Genomic DNA, 26,712 nt, shown 5'->3' on the forward strand with positions numbered 1-26,712 from the left:
AGGGGGTGGAGCCTCCCGCCTTCTCCTCCTCCTTCTCCTCCTCCTCCTAGAAGGGGGCCGAGGGAGGAGACAGCGGCGGCGCTCCTGGGAGAGAGCATGAAACGATCTCCGGGCGGGACGTAGCCCGGGCATCGTGTCCGAGGGAGCCCGGGCACCTTAGCCGCGCTCGGCGCGCGAGGCTCGGAGCGGAGCCTCCGCGTGCACGCCCCCTCCTCCCACCCTCTTTCCCCCCCCCCGCCCCCAGTCCTTGGTTTCCCTCCCTTCTTTCCCCCTCCCCTTCCTTTACCCCTCCCCCCACCCCGGGGTCTCCCCGCCTCCCTCCGCGCCATGTCTCGGGGTGGCTGCTGCCCACACCTGCTGTGGGACGTGAGGAAGCGCTCCCTGGGGCTGGAGGACCCGTCCCGCCTGCGGAGCCGCTACCTGGGTGAGTGGGAGACCCGGGGAGGGGGCTCCGGGGCGCCCCCGGCCGGGGGGCGACGGCGTGTGGGGGAGGGGGCGGCCGCTGGCCCCGGCTGTTGGGCTGGGGATACTGGGGGTCCCCGCGGGTCGTGGAGCGTCCCCGCCCTGCAGCCGCGGCCCCCTCTAGATGGGCGGGGGGCGGCCGGGGTGGGGTCCTGGGGGGGCCCTCTGCGCGGCTGCATGATGCTCCCCCCCCAAGCCCGAGCGAGCGGCCGGATTGGGCAGAAAAGTTGGCTCTTTTCTCCTCCCCGCCCCCCGAAGCTGCCACAGTTTTTATTCGCGCCCCCCACCCCTTTGCCAGTAACGAGAACCGAGCCCGCCCTCGGGGTCTTCCTGCGGACCAGACGGGGTCTGCTCCAACTCCCCGGAGGCGAGGAGCCCAATCCGAAAGTGACAGCTGAACTCGGCCCCCGCCCCGCCCCCTCCCCCTCCGGGCACGCCGCGGGGCTTGTCATTTTGACAGCTTTAAGACGGGGCTGGCTCGGCCAGCTCCCCTAGGACCCTGCGGGTGAAACCCTCGGAACCGAGCCCTTCCCGTTAGGCTGCGTTCCGAGCAGCCTTAAATAGCTCCGGCGGCGCCCCCCGCCCCCCGCCCTCCGTTTGGTGCCCCCGGTTCTGGTGTTCTCTGGGCTGCTCAGGCCTCGTGTTTTGTTCAACTGTTGGGGAGTACCTTAAGGATACACACGGCTCCTTCAGAGTTCAGCCTTTGAGTCAGTCTCCTTTTCCTCCTGTGTTGTCTTTACCCAAGAATTGTAGTATTTTTCGAAAGTATAATAAGCCCCACAAATGCTATTTATAATACAGCTCTTTGCCTGCATCTCCGCCCTTGCCGGCCGAGTTACAGGTTATTGACGTATTGGCCTCAACTTCAAAGAAAATATCATTGGGTCAGTAGAATCGAAGCGCCAGAGGATCTTCTGGTGACTAGGGCTTATTGTTTGACTAAAAACGAATCATTTTTTAAAAGTCCTTTTTTGTGGCGCTTTTACAAGTTATTGTTCAGTTACTGAAACTGTTGACCTAAATAAGTAGAATGTAGAAATCAACTTTTAATTTGACTTAATAAAACTTGTTTTCAACTCTGTGTGTATACATATACATGTGTGATTTGTTCTTTAATGTTGTATATATGTTATATATAGATATATGTGTGTGGGTTTGGTGAAAATGTTTTCCAGTAAGTTTTTATAATTATTTCTATTTGTTTCCCTGGATTAAAAGGGGGGAGGGAAGGGAAGAGAAAAAAGGCGATTTGAGTTATAGGATATTTAAAAGAAACACTTGGATTATTTTTTATATAGTTTCAGAATGTTGGAAAATGCTTAGAGATCTAGTCCAGCCTCATTTTCAGAAGAGTAAACTGATACCCAGACGTTGTGACACTTCTTGGGAAGGAAACTTAAGTTGATAAATTAGGTAAAAATTGTCTTTAGTTCACTCTTTCTTAGCTAACCAGAACTTGCAGAATGGTTTCATATTCGATAAACTAACAACTCATTTTAAAAAGCTCTAAATACTAAAATTTTAGAATAGTGGTCTAAGTTGGCAAGATGAAATATTTTAGAGACTTAATTATTTTTCAATACAAGTAAATCGTGTTAGTGTCTCCGTTTGGTAATCTAGTATCATAGGATCAGAGATCTAGAGCTAGAAGGGTCACCTAGTCAACTCTCCTCATTTTACAGATGTAAGGAAGCCACAGGTAGATTAAACAACTGCTTATGGTCACAACAGATAGTAACTTAACCATCTAAAGTGGGATTTGAACATGAACCCTGTCCTCTGGCCCCAGAGTTAACTGTTCCTTCTTCCTCTGTACCTTACACTGAAAGTAGTGTTCTTAATACTCTCCTTTCAAATTCTCAGAACATTTATTTGGGACTCAAAAATACATGCATTATCTCTCACATGTTATTACATAACATGAGTTGGAAAGCTATAGATATAACGAAATCATTTGTGCCAGCCTAAGATTGGATGTGCAGGCTGGTGTGTTCTCCTGCTGCCTTTAACTGAGGTTCTTAGGCTGCCACCCAGGATTCCAGTTCTCCTGTCTCTAGAGGCATATTCAGCTAATGATTGATGGGGTCTGAAGACCAGAGCCACACAGACCTATGACTCCTTGCTGAATGGCTCTTCCGTTATCATCCTTATGCAGATGACTCCTGAATCTTGTAGTTTTTCATTGCTGCTTTCTGGAGCTACAAGACCCACATCTAACTGCCTATAGGACACCCCTGCCAGGACATTCCACTGACTAAACATGTTAAATTAGGTTTATCTTTCTTTCCTCCTAAAATCTGTTCTTTCTGACTTGACTATTCTGATCACCAGTCATCTAACCTGCCATTTTAAAAATCGTTGTGTTCTTGTTCTTTCCCTCATCCCTGATATGTAGCCATGTAGCCATTTACCAGGTTCTATCACTTTCACCTCTATATCTCTCACATCTACACTTAATTATTAAAGAAATGCTTTCTCAGGGGCAGCTAGGTGGCGCAGTGGATAAAGCACTGGCCTTGGATTCAGGAGGACCTGAGTTCAAATCCAGCCTTGACACTTACTAGCTGTGTGACCCTGGGCAAGTCACTTAACCCTCACTGCCCTGCAAAAACAAACAAACAAAAAAATGCTTTTTCATTCTTTCATTTATTTCTGTTGTTACAACTGAATACCGCTCTACATCATCATCTAGATAATTGAAATAACCTCTCAATGAGTTTTCCTCTCCCTTCCAAATGACTCTTCATACCACTGTCAGGCACTTCTTTCTACAAAAAGCTGGTCATGTCATTGTTCTGCTCATTGAGCGAAGTTCAAATTCCTTTGCCTGGCATTCAATGCCCTCTGTAATCAAGCACCACCTTGCCTTTCCAGCCTTATTTCTGTCATTTTCTTGTTCTCTAGGATGTAAGTCAAACCGAACTGCTTATTACTTGAAAACACCCTTTATTTTCCTCTCCGTGCCTTTGCTCACCCCTTTTCCTATGAAATGTCTTTTCTCTTTTTCTTTGCTTAAAAGGTTAATTTACGTGTTACCTCCAATCAATCCTTCTAGTTGTTAATGACTTTTACTCCTTCAAATTGTACATAGAGCATTATTGTGTATGTCTCTAATATGCTTACTATGTGTAAATTATTTGTATGTTTCTAATCTCCAGCTCCTCTAATGTTCCCCCACCCCCGTGACTGTTTGTTACCTTAGGTAGGAACCATACTTTTTTGAAATCTTCTATCTCCCTTAGTCTCTTATCAAGTGCTTTCAATACAGTATGCACTTAATAAATGTTTATTAAATTGAATAGTTATATGGTATAATTACATTAGTTGAAAATTTTTCTTTACTTTTTTCACCCATAGTATTTCTGTGAAAACCTAGTTTAGCTTCTCAAAAGATGCTGTATAAATTGAATTCAATTCCAATATTTATTAAATGCCTGTTATTTATTTGCTGAGCATATACTAAAATGTGGTTTCTGTTCTCATGGAGTATACAGTCTGGTAGCGGGTTAAGACACATATCCAACTAGTCATAATAGAGAAATGTATTGGACCGTGTGGTAAAATAATGGAATTTGGCAGACTGATTGGGATGGGCCACTCCTGGCCTGTTCTGAGTGACTTATGCTGCTGATATCAGGAGGAGAAACCACTCTCCAATTGAGTTTGAAGGACCTCCCCTTTTGGGGGAGGGAGAGTAAACGCTTACTGAGGGGAGTACAGCTTCTTTTGGGTGGTATGAGCTTCGGGAGCGGGCAGAAAGAGGTTGTTTCTTGGAAGTTTGTCCCGCAGGCCCTGTTTCCCATTGAAGCTATGGAACCCAGGTGGTGAGTTAACATATGAGCCCTGCTCTTTTGAATTAGCTGAACTGGAAGCGAGTTTGGGGATTGTATAGACTTAGGTTAGAGTTGGGGGATTATCCATTTTTCTTTTTCCCTATTCCCTTTTCGTTGATTTTGTTAATTTCACCTTTGCTGTTTATTTTATTCACATTAATAAAACCTGATTTGTTTGTGGAAAAGATGCTGTTAGGCTCCTTTCTTATTGGCCTGGGAGAAATATCTAAAAAGGCAGTTTGGAGGGGAAGGAGCTTTGCGCCTAGAGGTCCCTCATTATTTTCGGGACCCCAATTTTACAGTGAGCCATCTAATTAACTCTCCCTATATTAAATTTGGCCCCCACAACTGACAACAGAATGGTCTGTGTAAGATTCAAGGGTATCAGAGGCAAACAGCTAACTGGAGGGTTCAGGAAGGAGGTAACCTTTCAGCTAGGATTTAGCCAGCCTACTGTGTGCCGGGCACGGTGCTAAGTGCTGGGGATACAAAGACAGGTAAGAACCCCTCCTCAAGGAGAGAACATTCAGATAACATTTACAGAGAAAAGGTAAGCACAGGTGCAGAGATAGGTTAGTAAGTAAGAGGAACTTTTCTTGAAGACTGGCACTCAGGTTAGAGGAGTTGTGATCTACTTTGCTAAAGAAAGCACCCACCCAAAAGTAATAGATCTTCAAGTATGTACAAGTTACTGAACTGAGTATGGGACAAGAAAAGGTGAATATGCAAATCAGATATTTCAAGCTGGACTTGGAGCCAAGATATCAGGGTTTGACTCTTTCCTTTAGAGAGTTATTTAGTGATGGGATTATGGACAGGTCATCCTCATGAAGCCTTGCTCTTTTATCCGTAAAGTGAGACTTACTGCTTTTACTTCCCACCTCACTTGATTTTATGGAGTTATGATCCAGATACACTGCCCTGCTTGCTTCTCCTTCCTTGAAACACTCCATGTTCACTGATAAATACATACGTCATGTCTGTCAGTCGCCCTCAGCCTGGTTTAGCCTGTCTGTGGAGATGGTTTTACTGGGCTGTGGCCACTGGGCATGCTACATTGCCTGTGGATACCTGATGAGCAGCCCTGAAAAGGGCTCAGGGGCTCAGTCAGCCCTCATGCCAGAGGTGCTGGTCCTCCCTGAACACCACATACACAATGCTCCCTCATCTCCACAATCTGGCTTCCTTCAGGACTCAGCTCAAGTTTCACCTTCTGCAGCAGGACTTTGTGGGTCCACCCACCCCTACCCCAGTGCAAAAAGCCCATGGTAGGGAAATAGAGAGCAATTTCTAGTAGAGTATGTGGAAGAGTCAAGTGTAAGATGACTGAAAAAGAAGGAAAGGTTCCAAATGTGAAGGGCTACAAATAACAGAGGATTCTATATTTGATCCTGTAGAAAATATGAGTAGAGGGGTAACATGCTCAGTCACTTTGTCAGATGAGTGGAGCTTGAACCGTAGTGGGGAGAGACCTGGGGCAGAAGGCTTTTGCAGAAAGTTCATTTGTGAGGTGATGAGGACAGGCTAGAGTTGTAGCCGTGTTTGTAGAGAGGGATGACATGTATGAGAAATGCTGTAACGGTTAAAATGACAAGATTAAAACACATTGGCCATATGGGGTCAGTGAGCGTGGAGTCAAGGATGTTGCTGAGATCGTGAGCCTCAGCGACCGGGAGGAGGAGGCTGTTGTTTAGGGCAGCGATAGGAAAGTTGGGAAGAGTTATGACACCAGGTTGGAGATGCCCTCTGTGCATGCACTCCGGTACCTCTCAAAGACAGCCTAGCTGGCTCCAATTATGTGCTGGGTGGAGGTTCAACTTAGCTCCTCCACCCCTAATCGTTTTTGTTTAGTATGAGGAAATTAAAACTGGCATTTCATCCTCCTAATTACAAAGAGAAAGGTATCCTCTAACACCTCCTCGCCACCCAGACTCCCCTATATTATTAGGAATCATTTTCCCTTTTCTCCACCTCGTATACTGAATTCTCCTGTCTGCATCTGCATTCATTGTGTTGTGCTGTGTTGTTTTGGTTGAATTATCATGAAGAAAACCCATCCTTGAACATATATGTAATTGGAAAAAGGAGGCGTATTTCAAAAGGCAAATCATGTATTAGTAATAGCTTTGACCTCGCAGACCCCCTGAAAGAGTCCTGTGAACAGATCACACTTTGAGAATTGCTGATCTGGCTTATTTGGATATCCATCGGCTTGCTTTCTGCCCTTCCACAAACATCATTTCTCACAGTGGTAGGCCTAGAGAACCTGCAGCCTGATTGAGCTTAGAGCAAATGAAATGAACTCACTTAGTGTAATTTGGATCCATAAGAAGTAAATTAAAATGTGCTGCAAATACAGGTATATGAGATGCAGCAGCCGTGTGAATGAGTCATAGAGCTTTTTTTTAGTCAGTGACATTTTTAAACTTTAGCTGTCCATAACATCAGTCACAGTAAAATAAAACCTCTTGGTTACTGGTGTGTTGTGATGGAAAGGTGCAGGGTTTTCAGTAAGAGGACATGTGGATTCAGTTGGCCCTGCCACTTATGTATGTGACCTTAGACTCTAGCTTTGTTCAAGGCTCAGCCTATGTACCATCTCACGTGGCCTTTTCTAATCACGCTAACTAGTATTATCTTTTTACTTATTTATGACCTCTCATCTATAAACTCCTTGAAAGCAGCAACTAGCTTTTATTTCTGTTTTTATATACTCAGTATAGGCAGGGACCACTAGGACCTTGTACATACCTTAATACATTAACGTTGCATACAATACATATTTGATCATTCTATGGTCATTAATGATGAAAATAGATCTATATAGAATTACTATCAAATCTGTTCTGGCTTTTGGCAATTTCTTACGCTTTCAGTTTTGTTCTTGTTCTCAAACTTTTTGGTCTCAGGAACCCTTTACACACTTAAAAAATTTTTTTATCACACTTAAAAAATTTTGAAGACTCCTTTATGCTTGTTAAAATTGAGCATCCCAATGAGGGGGTTTTTGTTTCCTTTTTTGTGTCAGTTATAGCTATCGATATTTGTCATATTAGAATTTAAACATAAATTTAAACCATGAAGTTGAAAAATAAAAATGATGGACCCATATGTTAAGACAAAAAACCCTATTATTTTCCAAACAAAAAATATAGTGAGAAGAGTGGTGTTGTTTTACATATTTTTGAAAACCATGAAGTTGAAAAATAAAAATGATGGACCCATATGTTAAGACAAAAAACCCTATTATTTTCCAAACAAAAAATATAGTGAGAAGAGTGGCGTTGTTTTACATATTTTTGAAAATCTCTTTAAAGTCTAGCAAAAAAAGAGTCTTTACCCTCAAGAGTCTTACATCCTAATGGGGGAAGACAGTACACAAAAGAGAGCTGAAAAGGGGGGGAAGTAAGAAAATACTCTGTGTTGGGGCTTTTATTTAGTCCCCAAAGTCAGAAGTAGAGCCAGGAGAGTTATGAAGCTTAGTTAGCCGGATCCTCTCCCCAAAATGGAGGCCCCTGGAAGATCTCATGAATTGAAGGCAAGCATGACTAAGGGTGAGAAGTCCTCACGCTGAGGGAAGGTCCAGGGTAATAATGATGGGAGCTGTAGCATGGTAGCAGAGTCCGGAAAGTCAGGAGCACAGCTGGGAGGGGACTGATCGGAGCAATGCTATGAAGGTAGAAATGACCAGTTTGGGCGGAAGGTTGGACGTGCAGAGTAAGTGCGGGTGCGGATTCGGAGATACCACGGAGGACGTGAGCCGGTGAGATGGTGGCAGGGAAGGTGGGAGGAGAAAGGAGGTTTGAAGGGAAAAATAAATGAGTTCTATTTTGGGCGCGTAGAGTTGAGATGCCTATGGGACATCTGGTGTGAGGTGTCTAAAAGGTGGTTGGTGATGCATGAGTATAATTCGAGAGAGGTGAGCGCTACATACACACATTTGGAAACCGTCTGCATCGAGATAATAAGTGAACTGGTGACGTCACAAGTGAGAAAGTAGAGGGGAGGGGTGGGGCACAGGACAGAGGCTTGGTATGTGAGTTCATTTAAGTGTAACCTGAACGAACCAGCAAAGGAGACTGAGAAGGAGCAGTTCAGACAGGAGATTTAGGAGAGAATACCATCGCCAAAAGCTAGAGGGTTTTAGACGGTATCCACTTGGAGGTTATAAACAAGAATAAAGGAGAGGCCAAGGACAATGAAGATTGAGAAAAGGCCATTAGATTTGTTCATTAAGAGATCATTTGTAACTTTGGAGATGGCAGTTTCTATTGAATGATGACATTTTCTGAGTTCCAAATTCTACCCCACTCTCATTCCCTCTCTCCCTTCCTACCCTTCCCCTTCCCCAAGGTTGCAAGCAACCAGTATAGGTTATACATGTGCAATTATGTAAAACATTACCATTTTAGTCATTTTACATTTTGACTCAAGTAAAAAAAAGAGAAAGCACAAAATAGCATGCTTCAGTCTGTGTTCAATCAATATCAGTTCTTTCTCTGGAGGTGGATAGTATGCTTCATCATTAGTCCTTTGGGATTGTCTTGGATCATTACATTGCTGAGAGTAGTTGTCATTTTATTTATTTATTTAAAGTTTTGAATGATGAAATTGGAAGCCAAATTGCAGAGATCTCAGAAGAGAGTGAAAGAAAGTGGAGGTGCTTAGTAGAAATTATTTTCTCAAGGAGTTTAGTTGAGAAGGTGAGAAGAGATGAATGATAGCTAATGGGGATGGTTGGAAAGGTAGCATTGAAGGACTCAATAGATAGGGAGAAATTGAACATTAGGGAGTGGGAATAATAGTGGGAACAATCTGCTGGAGAAATTGGGAGTAAAACCCCCCAAGAGACATAGTTTCTGGGTAATTAATAATCTTTAGCTCCTCCTGCTGAGAATGATATGATCATGAGACTTGGCATCAGAGAGGGGAACCCATTTCTATTCGTACCTCTCTAACTAGTTTTCTCCTTTATGAGCTGGGTTGCCCTAAACTCTAATGGAGGGGATCAAGGACAGGGGTTTCTTGCCTCAGACAAAGGCTGCCTTTTGGCAGAAATTGGTTTCCCAGTTGTGTGGGATCCCTTGAGCATGTGCCTTGGGGGCTAGGAGCAATCTTGTTATCCCTCAGCCATGCCCTTCAAACACTGACTGGCTTTTTTAGGAGTTGAGCCACAAATTAGGGTGGATCACAAATTAATAATTACTTATTAATATAATAGTATGATATTTCTCTCAAGGGGATAAGATCAAAGGATGTATGTTGAGTGGTTGGCTTTGGCAAGGAGAAAGGAAATAATGGGGAAAGATGGCTGAATTGATGAGAAGAAAGAAGAGCAATCTAGGTAATTGCTCTCAAATTTATTGGTTTAGAATGAGGTCTTATCTGAAAGAATGTGGGCAGGGGGATGCAGCTTATTGTCATTCATTGTGAAACATCAGGTCTTTGGAGGACATGTGGCTTTGACTGGCTGTGCCATGTATGTGTGTGACCTTGGGCAGGACAATAGTTCTGGGTGTCAGTTTTCTTACGTGAGAAATGAAGGGATTGGGCTAATTGACCCCTTCTAGCTTTGCATCTATGATCTTATGGTGGGAATGGAAGCTACATTGCCAGAGGTTAGGAGTGGGTCAGTGGTTAGAAGTGGAGGCATTGAGTATAAGTTACTTTTTTGTGTGTGTGTGTGTGAGGCAGTTGGGGTTAAGTGACTTGCCCAGGGTCACACAGCTGTGTTGTGTCTGAGGTCGGATTTGAACTCAGGTCCTCCTGAATCCAGGGCTGGTGCTCTATCCACTTTGTCACCTAGCCGCCCCCTGTAGGTTACTTTTTAAAGAAGGTTGTGAGTTAAATGGAGGAAAGAAATAGAATGGTGTCATTGGGGTAGAAGGCTGAGAAGGCCAGCTCTACCTTCATAACTCTCCTGGCTCTACTTCTGGCTTTGGGGACTACATAAATCTATTTTCTCTTGTTAGAAGAAGAAATAGTTTACGTAAGCAATTGCCATAGATAAGAAAGATCCCTTTGACATTCTAAAAATTATTGAGGAATATTGGCTTATTCCTTTATTGATATAGTCCAGTAGTTGCTTTTTGAAAAAATGCATGTATACATTGAAAACAATTCAAAACTGGAAAATAATTAGCATATTACTGATAATATCTGAAGTTTACATTTGAAACCAGGGCTTACTTTATCTTTCTGAACAGTTTTCCCCCTATTAAAATACTGTTTTTGTCTAATTGGGGACCAATGAGTATAATGAATGTATTGAATTTTGATCATGGAGTAATAATTTGGATACTTCTTAAAGATCCCTGATTCATTCATGTGGGTACTCCCAACACTAACATGTATCATATAACCCTTCTATATTTTCTCACACAGCCTTCTCCTTCTGATTCATTGCTGTGCTTTCCTTACATGGCCTTCATAAAGGGTCTCTCCAATATGCTGGAAGCATTGCTCTTTATTTTTTATTGTCTCCTGGGTACCAGAATATTACTCAGGCTATCCATCTGTTGTCTCTCATCCTTCCTACATGACTCTTACAGCATTAATTCACTTCCAGCATGCAGGGCATTATTTTATAGCATTCCATCTCATCCTTGAACCCACCAAGTTTTTTTTTTTTCATTATACTTTGGGTCATTTAAAATTTAACTTTCAGATTGGTGTTATTCTGGGCTCTGTAGCTAGACAGTATCACCAGGAGAATATTGTAGTGACTTAGAGAATCAGTGCCCTTAACTTTATAAAGATAGCATGCATATGGGAACCATTAAAAAAATCATCAATAACTAGGTTAAAAGTCTAGGCACATCCCACACACATTTGGGAAAAGAAGGGTGCTTTCAACAAAATCATTCTTTTATGTTGATACTTTGTGGGAAAAGTATTTTTAATGATCAAGTAGTACTTACTTAGCTTTTCTTCAAGAAGATACCAGTGAAATGAAAAAAGATGAATAGGTCTTTAAAACTTGTGATAAGCTTATACTTTGGGGGTTCTGTGGTATGCTACTGAGATGAGAGAAAGCTTCTCAGAGGGATTGTTCTTTTTTCAGCAGCAGATGAGAAAGACGAACAGAGAATTAAAAGAATATTGTCAACTAACGGTAACAACAGTGACCATTTTGGAAAATCATGTTCTTGATCCACCTTTAGTAAAATATCCACAGAGTTGTTTTTTTAGTTGTGTTAATGGCCTTTTCCACCATGCATGCATTCATTCAGCATTGATTAAGTGCCTAAAGAATTTCCGTTACCAATATCTAGCCCCAAAACAAAATCAAAGTGCCAGGCACTGTAATTGGTTCTGGGGAGATGGATATCCTGATTGTAAGATGGTTGAATGGTTACAATCCAGCTTGTGATGGCTACTAGCTTTTTTCCCCTTGATATTTGTGAACCTTGAAAGCACTTGGTAATGGGATGAAAATTCAACTAAAATGTTAATACATGCAATGTCTGTCAAATGATATAAAGACTCTCATAATACAGTTGTGTGTCTTGAGGCTCCGTTAAAATACATGTATCTTAAATTCTATTTCAGATAATGACCAATGTTTATAAAGAAACCTATATTTAGTAAAAAATTTTTTCTTCAGAACATGTTTGGTATACTTTTGGTGAAAGCAGAATAAGCCTAATTTTTTGATCTAATAAATTTAGTTTTACTATTGCTGATGTTAATTAGATCCCAATTAAATGGTCATTAGCTGTCCAAAATGAGCTTTTGATCTTGTTTCAGGAATGTTTAAGTGGGAGAAAATCAAGTCGACATGTTAAATAGTATTAATTAGATGCCTGATTCATCTTTTCTGTTTCTATTAAGTTTGCTACTACCAGCTGATTACAGAATACAGTGACCTCAGCCCCTTGGTCATTTTGTTTATTGCTGTGACCCCAGTTATAACATTACTAGTGTACACTTCTCTTTTTTTTCCTTTCTTTCTTTTTCTTTTTTTTTTTTTTTTGTGGGGCAATGAGGGTTAAGTGACTTGCCCAGGTCACATACTAGTGTCAAGTGTGTGAGGCTGGATTTGAACTCAGGTCCTCCTGAATCCAGGGCCTGTGCTTTATCCACTGCACCTCCTAGCTACCCCCCATTGTCCACTTCTAATGGATTATGCCTGAAATGCTCACAGAGCTTTAAGTCTTACCACAAAGCTCCCCAGGTATTTGTGAGAGAGTGACAGGTGTGCAGCATGGCTCCTGTAGTCTTGAGCTGTCTTAAGGGGATTCCTGTCATCCCCTTGTCCTAATTCTGAGTTGTTTGTCAAAGAATAGTCACTGTGTTAGTGAATGCTTTTGATTAGGTGCTAAACAGCAATGCCACTTTAAATCTCTGTAAACTTCTCTGTATTATATGGTACTACAGTCCTGGAGAGATTCCAGGATGCTGCATTTTAAAAATTACAACAAATCCCAAGATTTTGCAGGTGAGGAAACTGAAGTGCAGGATGGTTATCAATGGTCACATAGCTAGTGAGTGTCTGGTGAGATTTGAACTTGCAGCACTGTTACCCTATGCTGCCTTTCCAAACACAGAGTACTTTTAAAATGTAATTTAGACTTAAATGAAAGATAGTGTGGGATAGTAGATAGTGAAAGCCAGACTTCTGGACCATGGGCTAATCTCTTGACTGCTCAGCGCCTCGGGCCACTCTCTAAAACTACACATTGAGGAGAAGGTAGAGGAAGTTTCCACTAGTTATACACAGCTGTAAAATCATAGGGCTTGTCAAAATTTGGAATCTGAGGCCCGCCCCCCACTCAGTTTGTTCAGTAAAACTTCTTGATTGGTTTGGATCCCAATATATTTTTGTACTTGTTTTGGATCCTGAACCGGTCAAAAATAGGTTGCTTTTACTAAAGAATAGTTATTTTTATAAGCAAGCAGAACCAGAACAGTTATGTGATGAGTGCAATAACAGGAAGGAATCACATTGGTCATGATTAACACTGATGATGCAGTGACCAGCCATATCTTCAGAGGAACAGTAGTGAAGCATGCTCCCTTCTTGGTAGAGAAACGGTAGACTCCCTAATGTAGTATATCCATGCATTTCTGAGCATGGCCAATATTTTGATGTGTTTTGCTTAATTGCTTGTTCCAAGTGAAGACTTTGTGGAGTGGGAGATGGAGTCATTGGGAAGTAACAGTGATAGAGAAAGGGAAGTAAGCATTAAACACATAAAAACGTTAATGTGAATTTAAAAATAGTCCTCTGTAACTTTTCTGGTTAGATTGCCACATTTTCCTCCCTATATGCTAAGTTAGTACGCATAAAATCAGAATGTAATTTTAACAACTTGATCTGGTTTCTAAACAAATGTTGGTGATTTTTAATCAGAAGGCTCTGAGATCAGTTTATGTTCAAATTCCAGAATAAACACATGCTAGATTGTATTGCAGTTCAAAAATTTAGGAACAGTTTGAGCCCCACCTGAGGTTTTTCTTTTTAATTGGTTTCCATTAGGCCTGTACTTAAGAGATTTGTGGATTGGCAACCCCTTTCTTTCTACTGTTGGTCCTAGTGCTTGGCCTGGCCTCAGAACCTACTTTCTTCCTTTTGATTTACCTAGGTTTGGGAGGTTTTTTTAAATACAAAATTTTTCTAATACCCAAGCAAGGGCAATGAGGTTTTTTTTTTTATTGTTTTTTTGGTGAGGCAATTGGGGTTAAGTGACTTGCCTAGGGTCACACAGCTAGTAAGTGTTAAGTGTCTGAGGCCAAATTTGAACTCAGGGCCTCCTGACTTCAGGGCCAGTGCTCTATCCACTGCCCCACCTAGCTGCCCCAATGAGTTGTTTTTTTGTTTGTTTTTATTATTATTATTATTATTTTTTTTATTCTGAATAGAATTTTATTTTCCAAAATATATGAAGTTTTGGTTTTTTTGACTGTTTTCTCTCACAACTAGCTAATATGGGAATTTTTCAATGAGTTGTTTTTAAAGGCAAACTGATTACAGGGTACAAAGTGAAAGAATGATAAGACATGAGGTTCCAAACTCAAAATACCTCTTTTACTATATAGCCACTATAAGTAATACTGGGTTTTTTCCCAGGACCCTTTCAGTGAGGTCTTCGAGTTTAAAACTATTTTCATAATAATACTAAGACATTCATTACCAATGCAGTAAATATTGATAGATATAATCTGTATAAACAGAAACTCTTTGGGGAGGCCTCAGTGATTTTTTTGTTTGTTTTTTATTTTTTTATTTTTTAGTGAGGCAATTGGGATTAAGTGACTTGCCCAGGGTCACACAGCTAGTAAGTGTTAAGTGTCTGAGGCCGGATTTGAACTCAGGTACTCCTGACTCCAGGGCCGGTGCTCTATCCACTGCGCCACCTAGCTGCTCCCCTCACTGATTTTTAAAGCATGTAAAAGGGTCCTGAGACCAAAAAGTTTGAGAACCACTTATTTAGGATAACATGGGACAAAACTTAAGATTGTATCACAGCTAACAAAACAATGATATGTGTGCATGAAGACATACATTCATGTTGGGCAATGAGAACTTGAGAGAAAAGCAGATAACATTTGAATATAACTCAGGTGCACTAGTTTGTTTATCCTGTTTCCCTAATACCAGAGCCAATAATCTTAATGTATTTGAAAGCCCCTACATGCTTTAAAAAATTGGGGCAAGGCATTGCTCCTAAGATCACAAATAGATCAATTGGTATAATAGGTAAATTGGTCCAAATATTAGTAGATGCCTAAATATGAGGTATGCCCCTATGATTTCTTTGAAAAGAACTATGTTTGTGTATAAACATATATATGTGTGTGTGTGTGTGTACATACATATATATATATGACACTATTACTGTATTCAGTTGTCTATTATGAAAACCATATGATAAGGCAATTAAAATCAGGGACTTTTCCTGCAAATCAAAGGTGAGAGGGCCAATCGAAGAGCTTCAGGACTTCTGCTGAAGTAAGTAAGAACTCTTAGCAAATTCATCAAATAATAGTTTGGTAAGGAGAAAAAGGGATGCTCGTGTCTCCCTTCTGATTCCATAGTTGATCCATACCTCTTACCACAGGAGGCTAGAGGATATGGCAAAGCCAATCATAATACAGTTATAGACCTTATTGATGTTTTGTAAAAAATATAAAAAAAGGGATAAAACCAAAATAGTCTTAGGAGGAAACTTCATATTAATAGGGCCACAGATAAGATTACCAGAATAAAAACTAAAAATACCAAGCTCTGGTATAGTTTATCAGTCAGAGTGCTATTCTACCACTCACTACCATGCCACCCCTTCCTATACCACCCATCAATCATTCAACAAGTATTTATTAAGAAGCTGCTATGTGCCAGGTACTCTGCTACGCCCTGGGGTCACAAGTACAAAGAATGAAACCAATACACGACTTGTAATGACCTTATATTCATTCAGGGAGAGACAGCTAATTCCTATTCAGTTTGTCACATTGTTAAATGATCTTATAAATAACCCAAATGACATTACACTTCAATGAACAAAATACTAATAGGACTGGATAAAACTATTTGGGCTATGGATAATATTTTGCTATGACTACAACTTATAGGAATGCTTTTTAATAATATTTAAATTCAGTTATTGAAGATTACATTAAAAAGGAACAAAAGCTGCTACTAAAAATTTGTACTGCCCAAAACTTCATATGTAAATTTTGAAAAGATATAAATTAAACAAAAGATAAGATTATCATTAAATCACAAAGATAAATGTGTGTTAAAATCTTATTTAAAGGAGATTGTACTTAGTTTAAAAAAAATTATTAAACAGAGGGCTCTCCGACCAAGGCACAGACTTGACAGGGGTAGCATTTGTTGTTATAGGACACATAGTAAGGAACTGAGTATAAAATTCTCATTAAATAATAAAGATAGAAATAAAGTTGTGTTGAAACAATGAAAAACTATTTAAAGAAATGTAAGTTGACCTGTGTCCAGGCTTGCCCTAGGAGTAGTATGCTTTTTTCCTCCTTATATCTTCTTGTCCTCCGTCCTTGGTGTCTTTGTGGCCTTTTGTTCTGGCAATGATTTCATAGTCTCAGCTTTGGAATTGGAGTAGCAATTAGTATCACTGATATCACATTGATTATCAAGTTCATGGCTTGAGTTGGCCTTGGTACCTTTAATAGGGTACAGAACTTTATTCAGCAAATAATTCAAGGAATAATGCAAGAATAACCCCTTTTCTTACTGTTACTTGACATAGGTATGGAATGCTAGTGATAATATGACAAAAGAAATTTAAGGTATAGTAAACATTTATATTCTAGAAATAAAATTAATACTTAGAAAATTGCAGAGAATCAGAGCAAAGGAATGAATTGTGACAATGTTAGTAAAATAACAGAATACAAAACAAATCTATAAAAAAATCAACAGCATTTCTACAGAACAATAGCAAAATCCACAAAGAAATAGAAAGGGAAGTTCTAGAATAACTACATAATGCATAAAACATCTGGGAATTAGTCCAAGGCACAATTTAAATAATTGGAGGGATATCAATTTCTGATGTTTAGGCCATGCCAATATATCAAAAATAATGACACTTCCTAAATTATTTTACAAATTTAGTGCCATACTAATCAGACTACCAAAGGGAGGGGTGGTTCTTTATAGCTAACTCTAGTTAGACAAAATAATAATTCATTTGGAGGAATAAAAAAAAATCTTAAAATCTCAGGAGAAAAAAATAAAGGGAATGGTACTTCACTTTATATTGCAAAGGAGTAATCATAAAAATTATTTGGTGCTTGTTAACAAATAGAAACATTCTTCTTTCTTGTGTTTTCCTCCCTTTGTTCTGATTCTTTCACAAAATGACTAATGCGGAAATATGTTTAACATGATTGTAATGTACAACCTATATCAGATTGCTTGCTGGCTTGGGGAGGGGGAGGGAGGGAGAAAAATTTCCAACTCAAAATCTTGGGGGTTTTTTGTTTTGTTTTGTTTTGTTGTGTTGTGTTTTGCAGGGCAGCAAGGGTTAAGTAACTTGCCCAGGGTCACACAGCTAGTAAGTGTCAAGTGTCTGAGGCTGGATTTGAACTCAGGTCCTGAATCCAGGGCCAGTGATTTATCCTCTGTGCCACCTAGCTGCACCCTGGAACTCAAAATCTTACAAAAATGAATGTTGAAAACTATCTTTACATGTAATTAGAAAAAAATACTATTAAAAATAGAAACATAGATTAGCGAAACAACAGAAATAGTTATACTATATAGTAACAGTGACAATAACGTAAACTGAGAACATAAAAACTGGAAAGCAGTTTGGCAGAAATTTGGTTCAGATCATTCCCTTATGCTGTATGATACAATTAACTGAAAATAAATCTGTGACCTGAATGTGAAAGATCCCCCCCCCCCATGAATATAAATCAGGTACCTTTCATAATTCTGGGAAAGGAGAGAGCTTAAGCCAGCACTCACAAAAGATAAAATGCCTCATTTTGATTATGTGAAATTGAATAACATTTGCACGAACAAAATAAATGCAAGGTATAGGAAGGGAAGCTGTCAATTTGGGAAAAAGCAAATGTATCTGATAAGCACCTGATATATCCAAGATAGATAGGGAACTAGTGCATAAACCATTCCCTAATGGAGGTGATCACTTCAGTTTAATTCAGTAAACATTAAGTACCTAGTATGTGCCTGGCACTGTGCTGTGTAAGTGGGATATAAATAAGAAATATAAAGACAGTCCCTGCCCTCAAGGGGCTTACCATCTCAATGGGAAGACAATACAGAAAAGAAAGCTAAAAAGAGGAAGGCACCCAGGGTACCTTGCCTAGGGGCAGGATGTTCCCTGGAGTAAAAACCAAGCACAGCTGCTTGTGGTAAATGAAGGTCACCTGCAAAGTTCAGATTCCAGCTCTCCAATCAGTAGGGAGAGGAAGCTGAGGAAGTCAAGAAGGTTTGGAGTATCAACAATTGAGTCAGTCAACAAGGTGATGAGATTTTAAGCGTACCTGGTGAGGGGCATGATGTTCTGTGGAACTGAAACCAAGCAGAGCTAAAGATATGAACAGTTTTCAATTGAAGAATAGTGGAACCAGCCTTTAAAGTTAAGACTTCTGCTGCATTTTGGCTGTGTGACCCTAGGCAAGTCACATAACTTTCTTTGTGCCTCAATTATTTGAAATTAAACTAGGGTATCTTACTAGATACTGTACTATACTACTATACTACTACTGTAGATAGAGGGATTTTCCTCACTGAGTGCTCCTTCCACCAGTAAAATCATTGGGTTAGTTTCTCCCTGCCCTATCCCTAACCCCTAGATTCCAGAATTTCAAGCTATCAACAACTATACATATGGGAAATTGCTCCAAATTACTAAGGATAAGATAAACGAATTCTTTTAAAAAAATTGATTTCATCTTGGCCCATTTGATTTTACCTTACATTCAGCAAATTGGCTAAGATGACAAAGGTAGAAATCGTCATTGATAGAGGGATTATAGAAGGGTGGGCACACTGATACCCTGTAGGTGGAACTCAGGATTGGTACAGCTATCTGGAAAACGCAGCTGGACAATCAAAAGTGAGTGAAAAAATGTGTTCCCTTTGACCCAGCGATCTCACTGCTGGGTTTATATCCCAAGGAGGTAAAAGGCAGAAATAAAGGCCCTCTATACTGTACACTGAAATGTTTATAACAATACTTTGATAGCAAATAATTGGGAAATGGTACATGAATATGTAGAAATGATGAATGAACTCATAGAAGCATTAGAAGATATAAATTGATGCCAAGCGAATTAAACAGAGCAAACAACGATTTCAATGCAAAGAATAAAAGAAACAGAATGCTCTATGGAGAGTGACTAAGCTTGGCCCCTTAGCAAAGTGGTGAAAAGAAATCATTCTGATTTTGCAGAGAAAAGGGGTCTCTTTCTAGGTACAGAACATTGCATATGTGCTCTTGGGCTTGGCTGGTTTTGCTGAACTGCTTCCTCCCCTTCCCTTTTTATTTTGTTATGAGGAGTAAGTAGGGTAGAGGGAATGAATGTATTTTTGCTGATGAAGGGGATATTTAAAAACATAACAGCAACAAGAAACCACCAGAAATGACAATTCACCAGGGAGTTGAGCAGAGGAAAGGTGCTACACACAGGCCAGAACTTGGTTTTCCAGAGAGAAGCTTGTACAAGAACATTAGACTTTTGCCAGGTGGCCGTGCAAAAGGAGTGGAAACGCAGACCAGAATTCTGAGACCTGGAGGTGGGGAAGGAGGCGCGATAAGGGAAGAAGGATCACTAATAGAAGCGCATCTACCCCTTCACTGGCATGCAGATTGGTAGGATTGTTTGATTCCCTAGCAGACCTGGGTTTTCACCTTTTGGGGAAGCTTCCCCCGGGGATAGTGCTATAGCAGTTGTCTGCCGCTCTAGGACGGCTTTTTTCCCTCTCCATCAGTTCCGTGCTTGGCTCACCGTCTTTTCTCATTCTCACACTCCCTCTCCCCCCATCTGATCTGTTGATTTCATCCCTGTAACATCTCTCTGACATTGCCACCCTCTAGTATAGGCCCTCATCACCTCACACCTGCTGGTGGGTCGGCCTGCCTCAGGTCTCCAATCCATTCCATCCTCCATGGGGCCACTAAAGTGATTTTCTTAAAGCACACTGCCTCCAGGATCAGGTACAAAATGCTCTGGCATTTAAAGCCCTTTATAACCTAGCCCCCTCTTCTCTTTAGTCTTCTATCTTACTCCTCCCACATGTATTCTTCAGTCCGGTAACACTGGCCTCTTGGCTGTTGCACAAACAAGACACTTTATCTCCCAGCTCCAGGCATTTTCTCTGGCTGTCCTCCCTGTCTAGAACACTCTCCCTCCTCCCATCTGACTAATGCCTTCCCCGGCTTCTTTTTAAGTCCCTACTCAAATCCTATTTTTTTATAGGAAACCTTTCCCAATCTCTCAATACTAGTGCCTTCCCTCTGTTAATAATTTGCTATTTATCCAGTGTATGTAGCTTGCTTTGCATATATGTATGTGTGTGTATCTGCGTATGCACGTGTTTTTATGTTGTCACCTCCCATTTGATTGTGGGTACAGACTGTCTTTTGCCTCTTTTTGTATCCTCTGCACTTAGCACAGTATGGAGCACATAGGCACTTAATACATATTTATTGATTGATTAAAGTATGGAGGAGTAGAGTAAGTCCCAGAGGAATGCAGAGGCCTATCTATGGGAGTGGTATTAGATGTTTTGTTAGCATAGAAGCCTAGGGCAATTAGACACTAGTGAAATTCTGTTCTCTGTAGGAATCTCTGGGCTGGGGCATGAACCAAAAAGCAATTAATTATTGAGAAGCCTCCGAGATTGAACCTAGTCCCTGTGAGCTCAGAGCTTTGTTAATAAACCATAGGTTGTACTTATTTTTAAGAGCATTTTATAAATAAAGAGGTTTCTTCTCTAATATTACCAAGGTGTGTAAAAAACCCACCTAGTATTAAAAATTGAGAGCTAGTATAGTATGATGGACAAATTACTGGCCCTGGGGTTAGGAAGATAAGGGTTAAAGCAGGGTTTCTTAAACTTTTCCCACTCACAACCCCTTTTCGCCTGAGAAATTTTAGTGCGACCCTGGGTATAGAGGCATATAAAATAGCGATACTTCACCTTTTACTGTTGCCACATTGTTTGAGACCCCTCCCCCCCCACATTCAGTTACATGATCCCACATGGGGTTAAGATCCACAATTTAAGAAGCTTTGGGTTAAAATACTCTTCAGACATATAGAAGCTGTGTGACTATGGAGAAGTCATTTAACCCTTTAGTGCCCAAGTATGATTTTAAATGACAGTCATCTCCATTGGCAGAGTTTCCACACCAGAATATTTATAGCAACACTTTTTGTGATGGCCAAAAATGGAAAACTAAGAGGGGTGCCCATCAGTTGAGGAATGGCTGAACAAATTGTGGTATATAAATATAATGGAATATTATCGTGCTATAATAAATGATGAAAAGGAACATTTCAAAGAGATATAGGAAGACCTAAATTAACTGATGAAGCCGGAAGCAAGCAGGACCAGAACAATTTATACTTGAACATTGGTATTGTAAAAACTAATAATTCTGAAAGACTTAAGAATTTTGATCAAGTAAATGATCAGATATGATTCCAGAAGGACTGATGAAGAAATCTGCCTATCCCACAGAAAGAAGATGCAGAATAAGAAATCCATTTTGGAATGTAACCAATGTGGGAATTTATTTTGCTAACCTTCTCTTCCTTCCCCTACCCCCACCACCTATGGATGGGGGAGGTGAAAGGGAGGGAAAAAATGAATTCTTGATAATTGGGGAGTGGCAGCCTTTAAAGGAAAGTAATATTAGGTCTAATCCAAGCAATGGGTGTGGATGTGCATATGTTAAAGATAATCTCCTGTATTCATAGTCACATGCAACTCTGAGGTCATCTAGCTGAAGCCCTTTATTGTACAGATGAGTAAACTGAGGCTTCCAGAGGTGAAGTGACACCCATTATCGACACATAGACATAACAGAGATGTGATTTCAACCTAAGTCCTGACTCCATATCTTGGCCTCTTTCCATTGTTCCCCTGCTTTTTAAAATGTGTTTAGTCATTAACTAATAGAGTATCACTGGGCAGCTAGGTGGTGCAGTGGATAGAGCACTGGCCCTGGAGTCAGGAGTACCTGAGTTCAAATCCGGCCTCAAGACACTTAACATTTACTAGCTGTGTGACCCTGGGCAAGTCACTTAACCCCAATTGCCTCACTAAAAAAAAGGGGGAAAAAATAGAGTATCACTGAATTACAAAGATGAAACAAAAATGCCCCCAAAATTACTCTAACAACTTGAGTTTTGAACTTGGTTTTTACAGATTTAAGCAGATTGTATAATTTAAACTGAATACTTTACATTGGTTTTTGTATAATTCTCATGTGATTTGTGATGGATCACTTTGATAATACTACTAAAAGATTAATAAATTGTTTTACACAGTTATATGTTCATAAAAGGCCCTAGCTATTGACCATACTGTTGTAGATCTTGACCAGCAGCTGGCTTCTCTGACAGAAAACAGGCCTGGCTGATGATCTTAGACACTTGTGATTTTTTGACAAGAATTTGCCTGATTTCTGACTGTGTACTCCCCCCTCTAGGTTACATGACTTGTTTCTATGTACAGACCATGGGCTGGCCATGTCCAAGAAATCTGTCCATTAATTTCTCTGCAGCAAGAAAGCCATGAGACTTTGGTCGTTAATGGCTTTTAAAATTCAAATTCACAAATATCTACCAAGTGCCTTCTTAGTGTGATGAATTGTTAGGTTCTGGGAATGAATATAAAAAACTCCCAACACCCCAATTAACAAAGCACTCCCTACCCCCTAGGAGCTCTTAGTAGGAGGGTACAACATGCATGTTGATGAGTGAATGTAGGAAGTTGAAGAGACTCTAATAACAATAGACTGTCCTTAATCTTAAAACATAAAAGATAGATTGGAAAGAGAATGGCAGATTAACAATTTATCCCTGCCCTAGGCCCTGGAGGGCCTAGCTTTACATGAGGCCACATAGATTTGGGGGGCAGGGAAAGAGAAAGGGAAAGAAAAACACTAGTGATCACTCGCTTGTCAGCCATCAACGTGGCTCTGCCCACAGAAAAGTCTAGTGGTCACAGTGTTCCCTCCTACTACATCTTCCAGAAGACAGGAGAGGCCCTGCTTGCGTCCTTAGCCAGAGGCCTCTCCTCTTATGGTCAACAGAAAAGAGACAGAGCAAAGTCCTGAGGGAGACCCTTGAATTAAAGCTGCCCCTGAGGCTACTGCTCCAGTCAAGTCACTTGTTTATAGTCTTTGTATTTTCTTGCTGGCATGTAAGCATACTCCTCAGCTCCTTCCCTGAGGGCAAACAATATTTTTATGTGTTTCCTTGTTTTAAAATAATAGACTTATTTATAGTTTGGGATTCCAGTTTTTATCCCTCTTTCCCTCCCTCCCCTCTCCCCTCTCTGAGGTGGCAATCAGATATGGGTTATACATGTATGATTATGTAAAACATTACTGTATTTGTCATTTTGTACAAGCAAAATAAAAGAAAAAAAATGAAAGTGAAAAATAGCTTACTTCAGTCTGTTCCATCAATATCACTTCTTTCTTTGGAGGTGGATAGTATGTCTCATCAATAGTCCTTTGGGATTGTCTAGGATCATTGTATTGTTGAGAATAGTCAAGTCCTTCACAGTTCTTTATCAAACAATATTACTGTTCTGTTTCCTTCTAAGCTCTTTGAAGTTAGTGGAAATGGTGTCCCTTTTCCAAAGAAAGAGTCAGTTTACAATGAAGGGGCTCCAAACATCTGCTAGAGCAAAAGGGAATGGTGGTGTTTCCTTTTCCAGAGGAGTTAGTTTAGAATCATAAAAACTGGCTCTTTATAATAGCTACCTTATCAATCCATGATCTGTTGGGGACCACTACTTTTCCAACTGAAACCAAGTGAGGGAGGCATAGTGCATTCTATAGACCTCTCTCAATTCAGACCACTGGGAGTTAGTTGTTATGTTCATAAGGGTGGTAGAACTGAAAAAAGCTGGTAACAGTCTCCTTATTGATGGTTTGATGATATTCATCATCATGCCCACATTATCAAGGCAGGCAACTCCTAACATCCCAGTGGCAGACTGGTCACCGGGTTCTTTGTAATATCGGGGGCAGGAATAAGTACCACAAAGCTTCACTGACTGAGGTGACACCTGGGTTGAGCCCAAGGGCAAGTAAGCAGGGAATACATTGAAGGCATGGGGGTGGGAGAGGAAATGTTGAATTTGGGAACAGTTATTAATACTTTTTTTTTCAACAAACATTTATTTTATTTTTCTAGTTACATTTAAGGGTAGTTTTCATTTTCATAAGATTTAGAGTTCCAAATTTTTCTCCCTCCCTTCCTTTCTTCCCCTTTCCACAAGACAGCAACCAATCTGGTATAGGCTATATATATGTTCAATCCACAAGTGCTCTTTTTATCAGTTCTTTCTATGGGAATGGTTTTGTCATTAGCCCCTTGGGATTGTAGTTGTCATTCACAATTACTCATCAGACAATACTGCTGTCACTGTGCACAATGTCCTCCCAGTTCTGCTCATTTCAGTATCCATCAGTTCATAAGTCTTTCCAGGTTTTTCTGGGATCATCCTGGCTATCATTTCCTATAGCACCATACCATTCCACTACAATCATATACCCCCACAGCTTCAGTCATTCCCTTGATTCCCAATTCTTAGCCAGCACAAAGAGTTGCTATACCTATTTTTTGTACAATTTGCCCCCCTTTTCTCTTTTTCATGATTACTATTGATTTTTTTTGTTTTGTTTGTTTTGTTTTTGCGGGGCAGTGAGGGTTAAATGACTTGCCCAGGGTCACACAGCTAGCGAGGGTCAAAGTGTCTATGGCCAAATTTGAACTCAGGTCTTCCTGAATCCAGAACCAGTGCTTTATCCACTGCGCCACCTAGCTGCTCCCACAATTACTATTGTTAACTTTCCCTCCATCCTATTCCCTTGCCCATGATATTCACTCTATTATCTATCTTCTTTCACCCTATCCCTCTTCAAAAGGGATTTGCTTCTGTCTGTCCCCTCCCCCAATCAGCCCTCCCTTCTTTTGCCCCTCTCTCTTTATCCCTTTCCCCTCCTATTTTCCTTCAGGGTTATATAGATTACTCCACCCAATGAGTGTATATGTTATTCCCTTCTTGAGCCAATTCTGATGAGATTAAGGTCTTTGAGCCAGTTCTGATGAGCGTAAAGTTCATTTACTGCCCTGCTCCTCCCCCATCTCTTCCCCCACTCCTTAAGCCCTTTCCTGTTTCTTTCATGTGGGATTTTACCCCATGCTACCTCTGCCCTTCCCCCTCTTCCAGTGCATTCCTCTCACCCCTCAATTTTACCCTGAAGACGGTGTACCTCGATCTTCCTTGTCAATAAAGAAACTTTCTATGGTCCTCACCTTTCTTTGTCTGCTCATCTTGCCTTTCTTTCTTTTATTTGACTCTTAGTTCCTTAAAGTGGGGCACTGTTTGCAGGCTGTACTGTCCCAAGCTTCAGAAGATCCCAGGTGGTATGATTTAAGGAGGAGCAGGTTCTTCACTCTCCTGGCCTGTTCCCTGGTCCCTAGATGACCCCAGACCAACTTGCTAATCAACCAGCTTTGTGTGTTGTGGTTGGCAGCTTTGATGAGCCTGTGCCCCTCCCCCACCTGGGCCACTGCTACTCAAGCCTACCTCCTGGTTCCCAGCAGGGGTGAAAAACCCAAGTTCTGCCTCAGCACCAGCATAGACCCCTGTAGTCTCCCCCCTGCCAAGGGCTTAGTTCCAGACAACACTGGCGCTGCAGCTGATTCAGAGTCTCTGGCGAGGCCTTCCTGGGACTGGATCTGTGTCAGGGTGACTGTGGGGTTGGGCTCGACTCCTGTCTCAGCACAGCAAGCTCCCTTTTTCTGACCTTCCAAGCTGTCTTTGGTTGGAAGATGATTTCAGCACATTCTTCTGTGGGTTTTACTCCAGTTATTAATTCTTTAGTTCTTTTTAAATGGAACATAGTGCCTATTAGGGAAGGTAATGTGAAATACAACTAGAAAGTTAGTCTGTAACCAGATTGTGGAATGATCTAATAGTAGATCTTCTTCGCCATCTCAAATCCTAATTTTTGTATGCTTCTTGGGTCCAAGCTATTCCCTTGATATCTGATTTTGAATTCTTATATCGTCTTTTTTTTTTTTTAACTTCTTTTAAACTTTTGATCCTAGATCCTCAATCCATACCCACCTACCCAGTGGCAGTTTGCCTCTGTCCTTACCACCTCTGTTTCTCTTCCTAATCTCCCCAGCTAGAAACTCCCTACCCTTCCAATTTTCTTAATGATATTAATCTAGGTTACTAAGGAAAATATTGTCATGAGCAAACCCCACAAATTTAAGTATCAAAATAAGTACGATATCAGCTGAAGGAAATTGTCTTTCTCCTGTCCCCCAAATTTGTAAAATAGCATATTTTTAAATTTTACTTTCTTTTTTTAAACAGGAAGAAGAGAATTCATCCAAAGATTAAAACTTGAAGCAACACTGAATGTGCATGATGGCTGTGTAAGTGTCAACTTGTTATCCTATCTAAAAGATTCAAATTTAGTTTTTGGAAAGTAGGATGAAATGCTTTCATCCCTTAAAAGTGAGCCATGTAGTTAATTGAATCATATAGTAGAAAAACAGAGGAGCAGCACACAGTGCTATTTGAGTTAAAATATAAATTTTGACTCTTCAGGCCTTTATGAAATGTAGAGGAAATTTACAGGAGTTGCTTTTAAATGTCTTTATTTTCAAAATGCACTGAAGCCATGAAGGAAAT

General features: G+C 40.6%; 1 protein-coding gene across 7 annotated transcripts in view; it reads left to right on the top strand.

Moving 5' to 3' along the window:
- Window positions 1–66: 66 nt before the first annotated feature.
- The window catches only part of DCAF6 (DDB1 and CUL4 associated factor 6), a 162,782-nt gene continuing 136,136 nt past the window's right edge, over window positions 67–26,712 (top strand). For all 7 annotated transcript variants that reach the window (XM_043999774.1, XM_043999776.1, XM_043999775.1 and 4 more), the window contains exons 1-2: window positions 67–424; window positions 26,392–26,453. In XM_043999774.1, coding sequence (XP_043855709.1) covers window positions 328–424; window positions 26,392–26,453 — 159 coding nt within the window. In that variant the 5' untranslated portion in view covers window positions 67–327. The remainder of the gene's footprint in view (window positions 425–26,391; window positions 26,454–26,712) is intronic.

The sequence above is a fragment of the Dromiciops gliroides genome, chromosome 4 (genome assembly GCF_019393635.1).
Source record: "Dromiciops gliroides isolate mDroGli1 chromosome 4, mDroGli1.pri, whole genome shotgun sequence".
NCBI classification, from domain to species: Eukaryota; Metazoa; Chordata; class Mammalia; order Microbiotheria; family Microbiotheriidae; genus Dromiciops; species Dromiciops gliroides.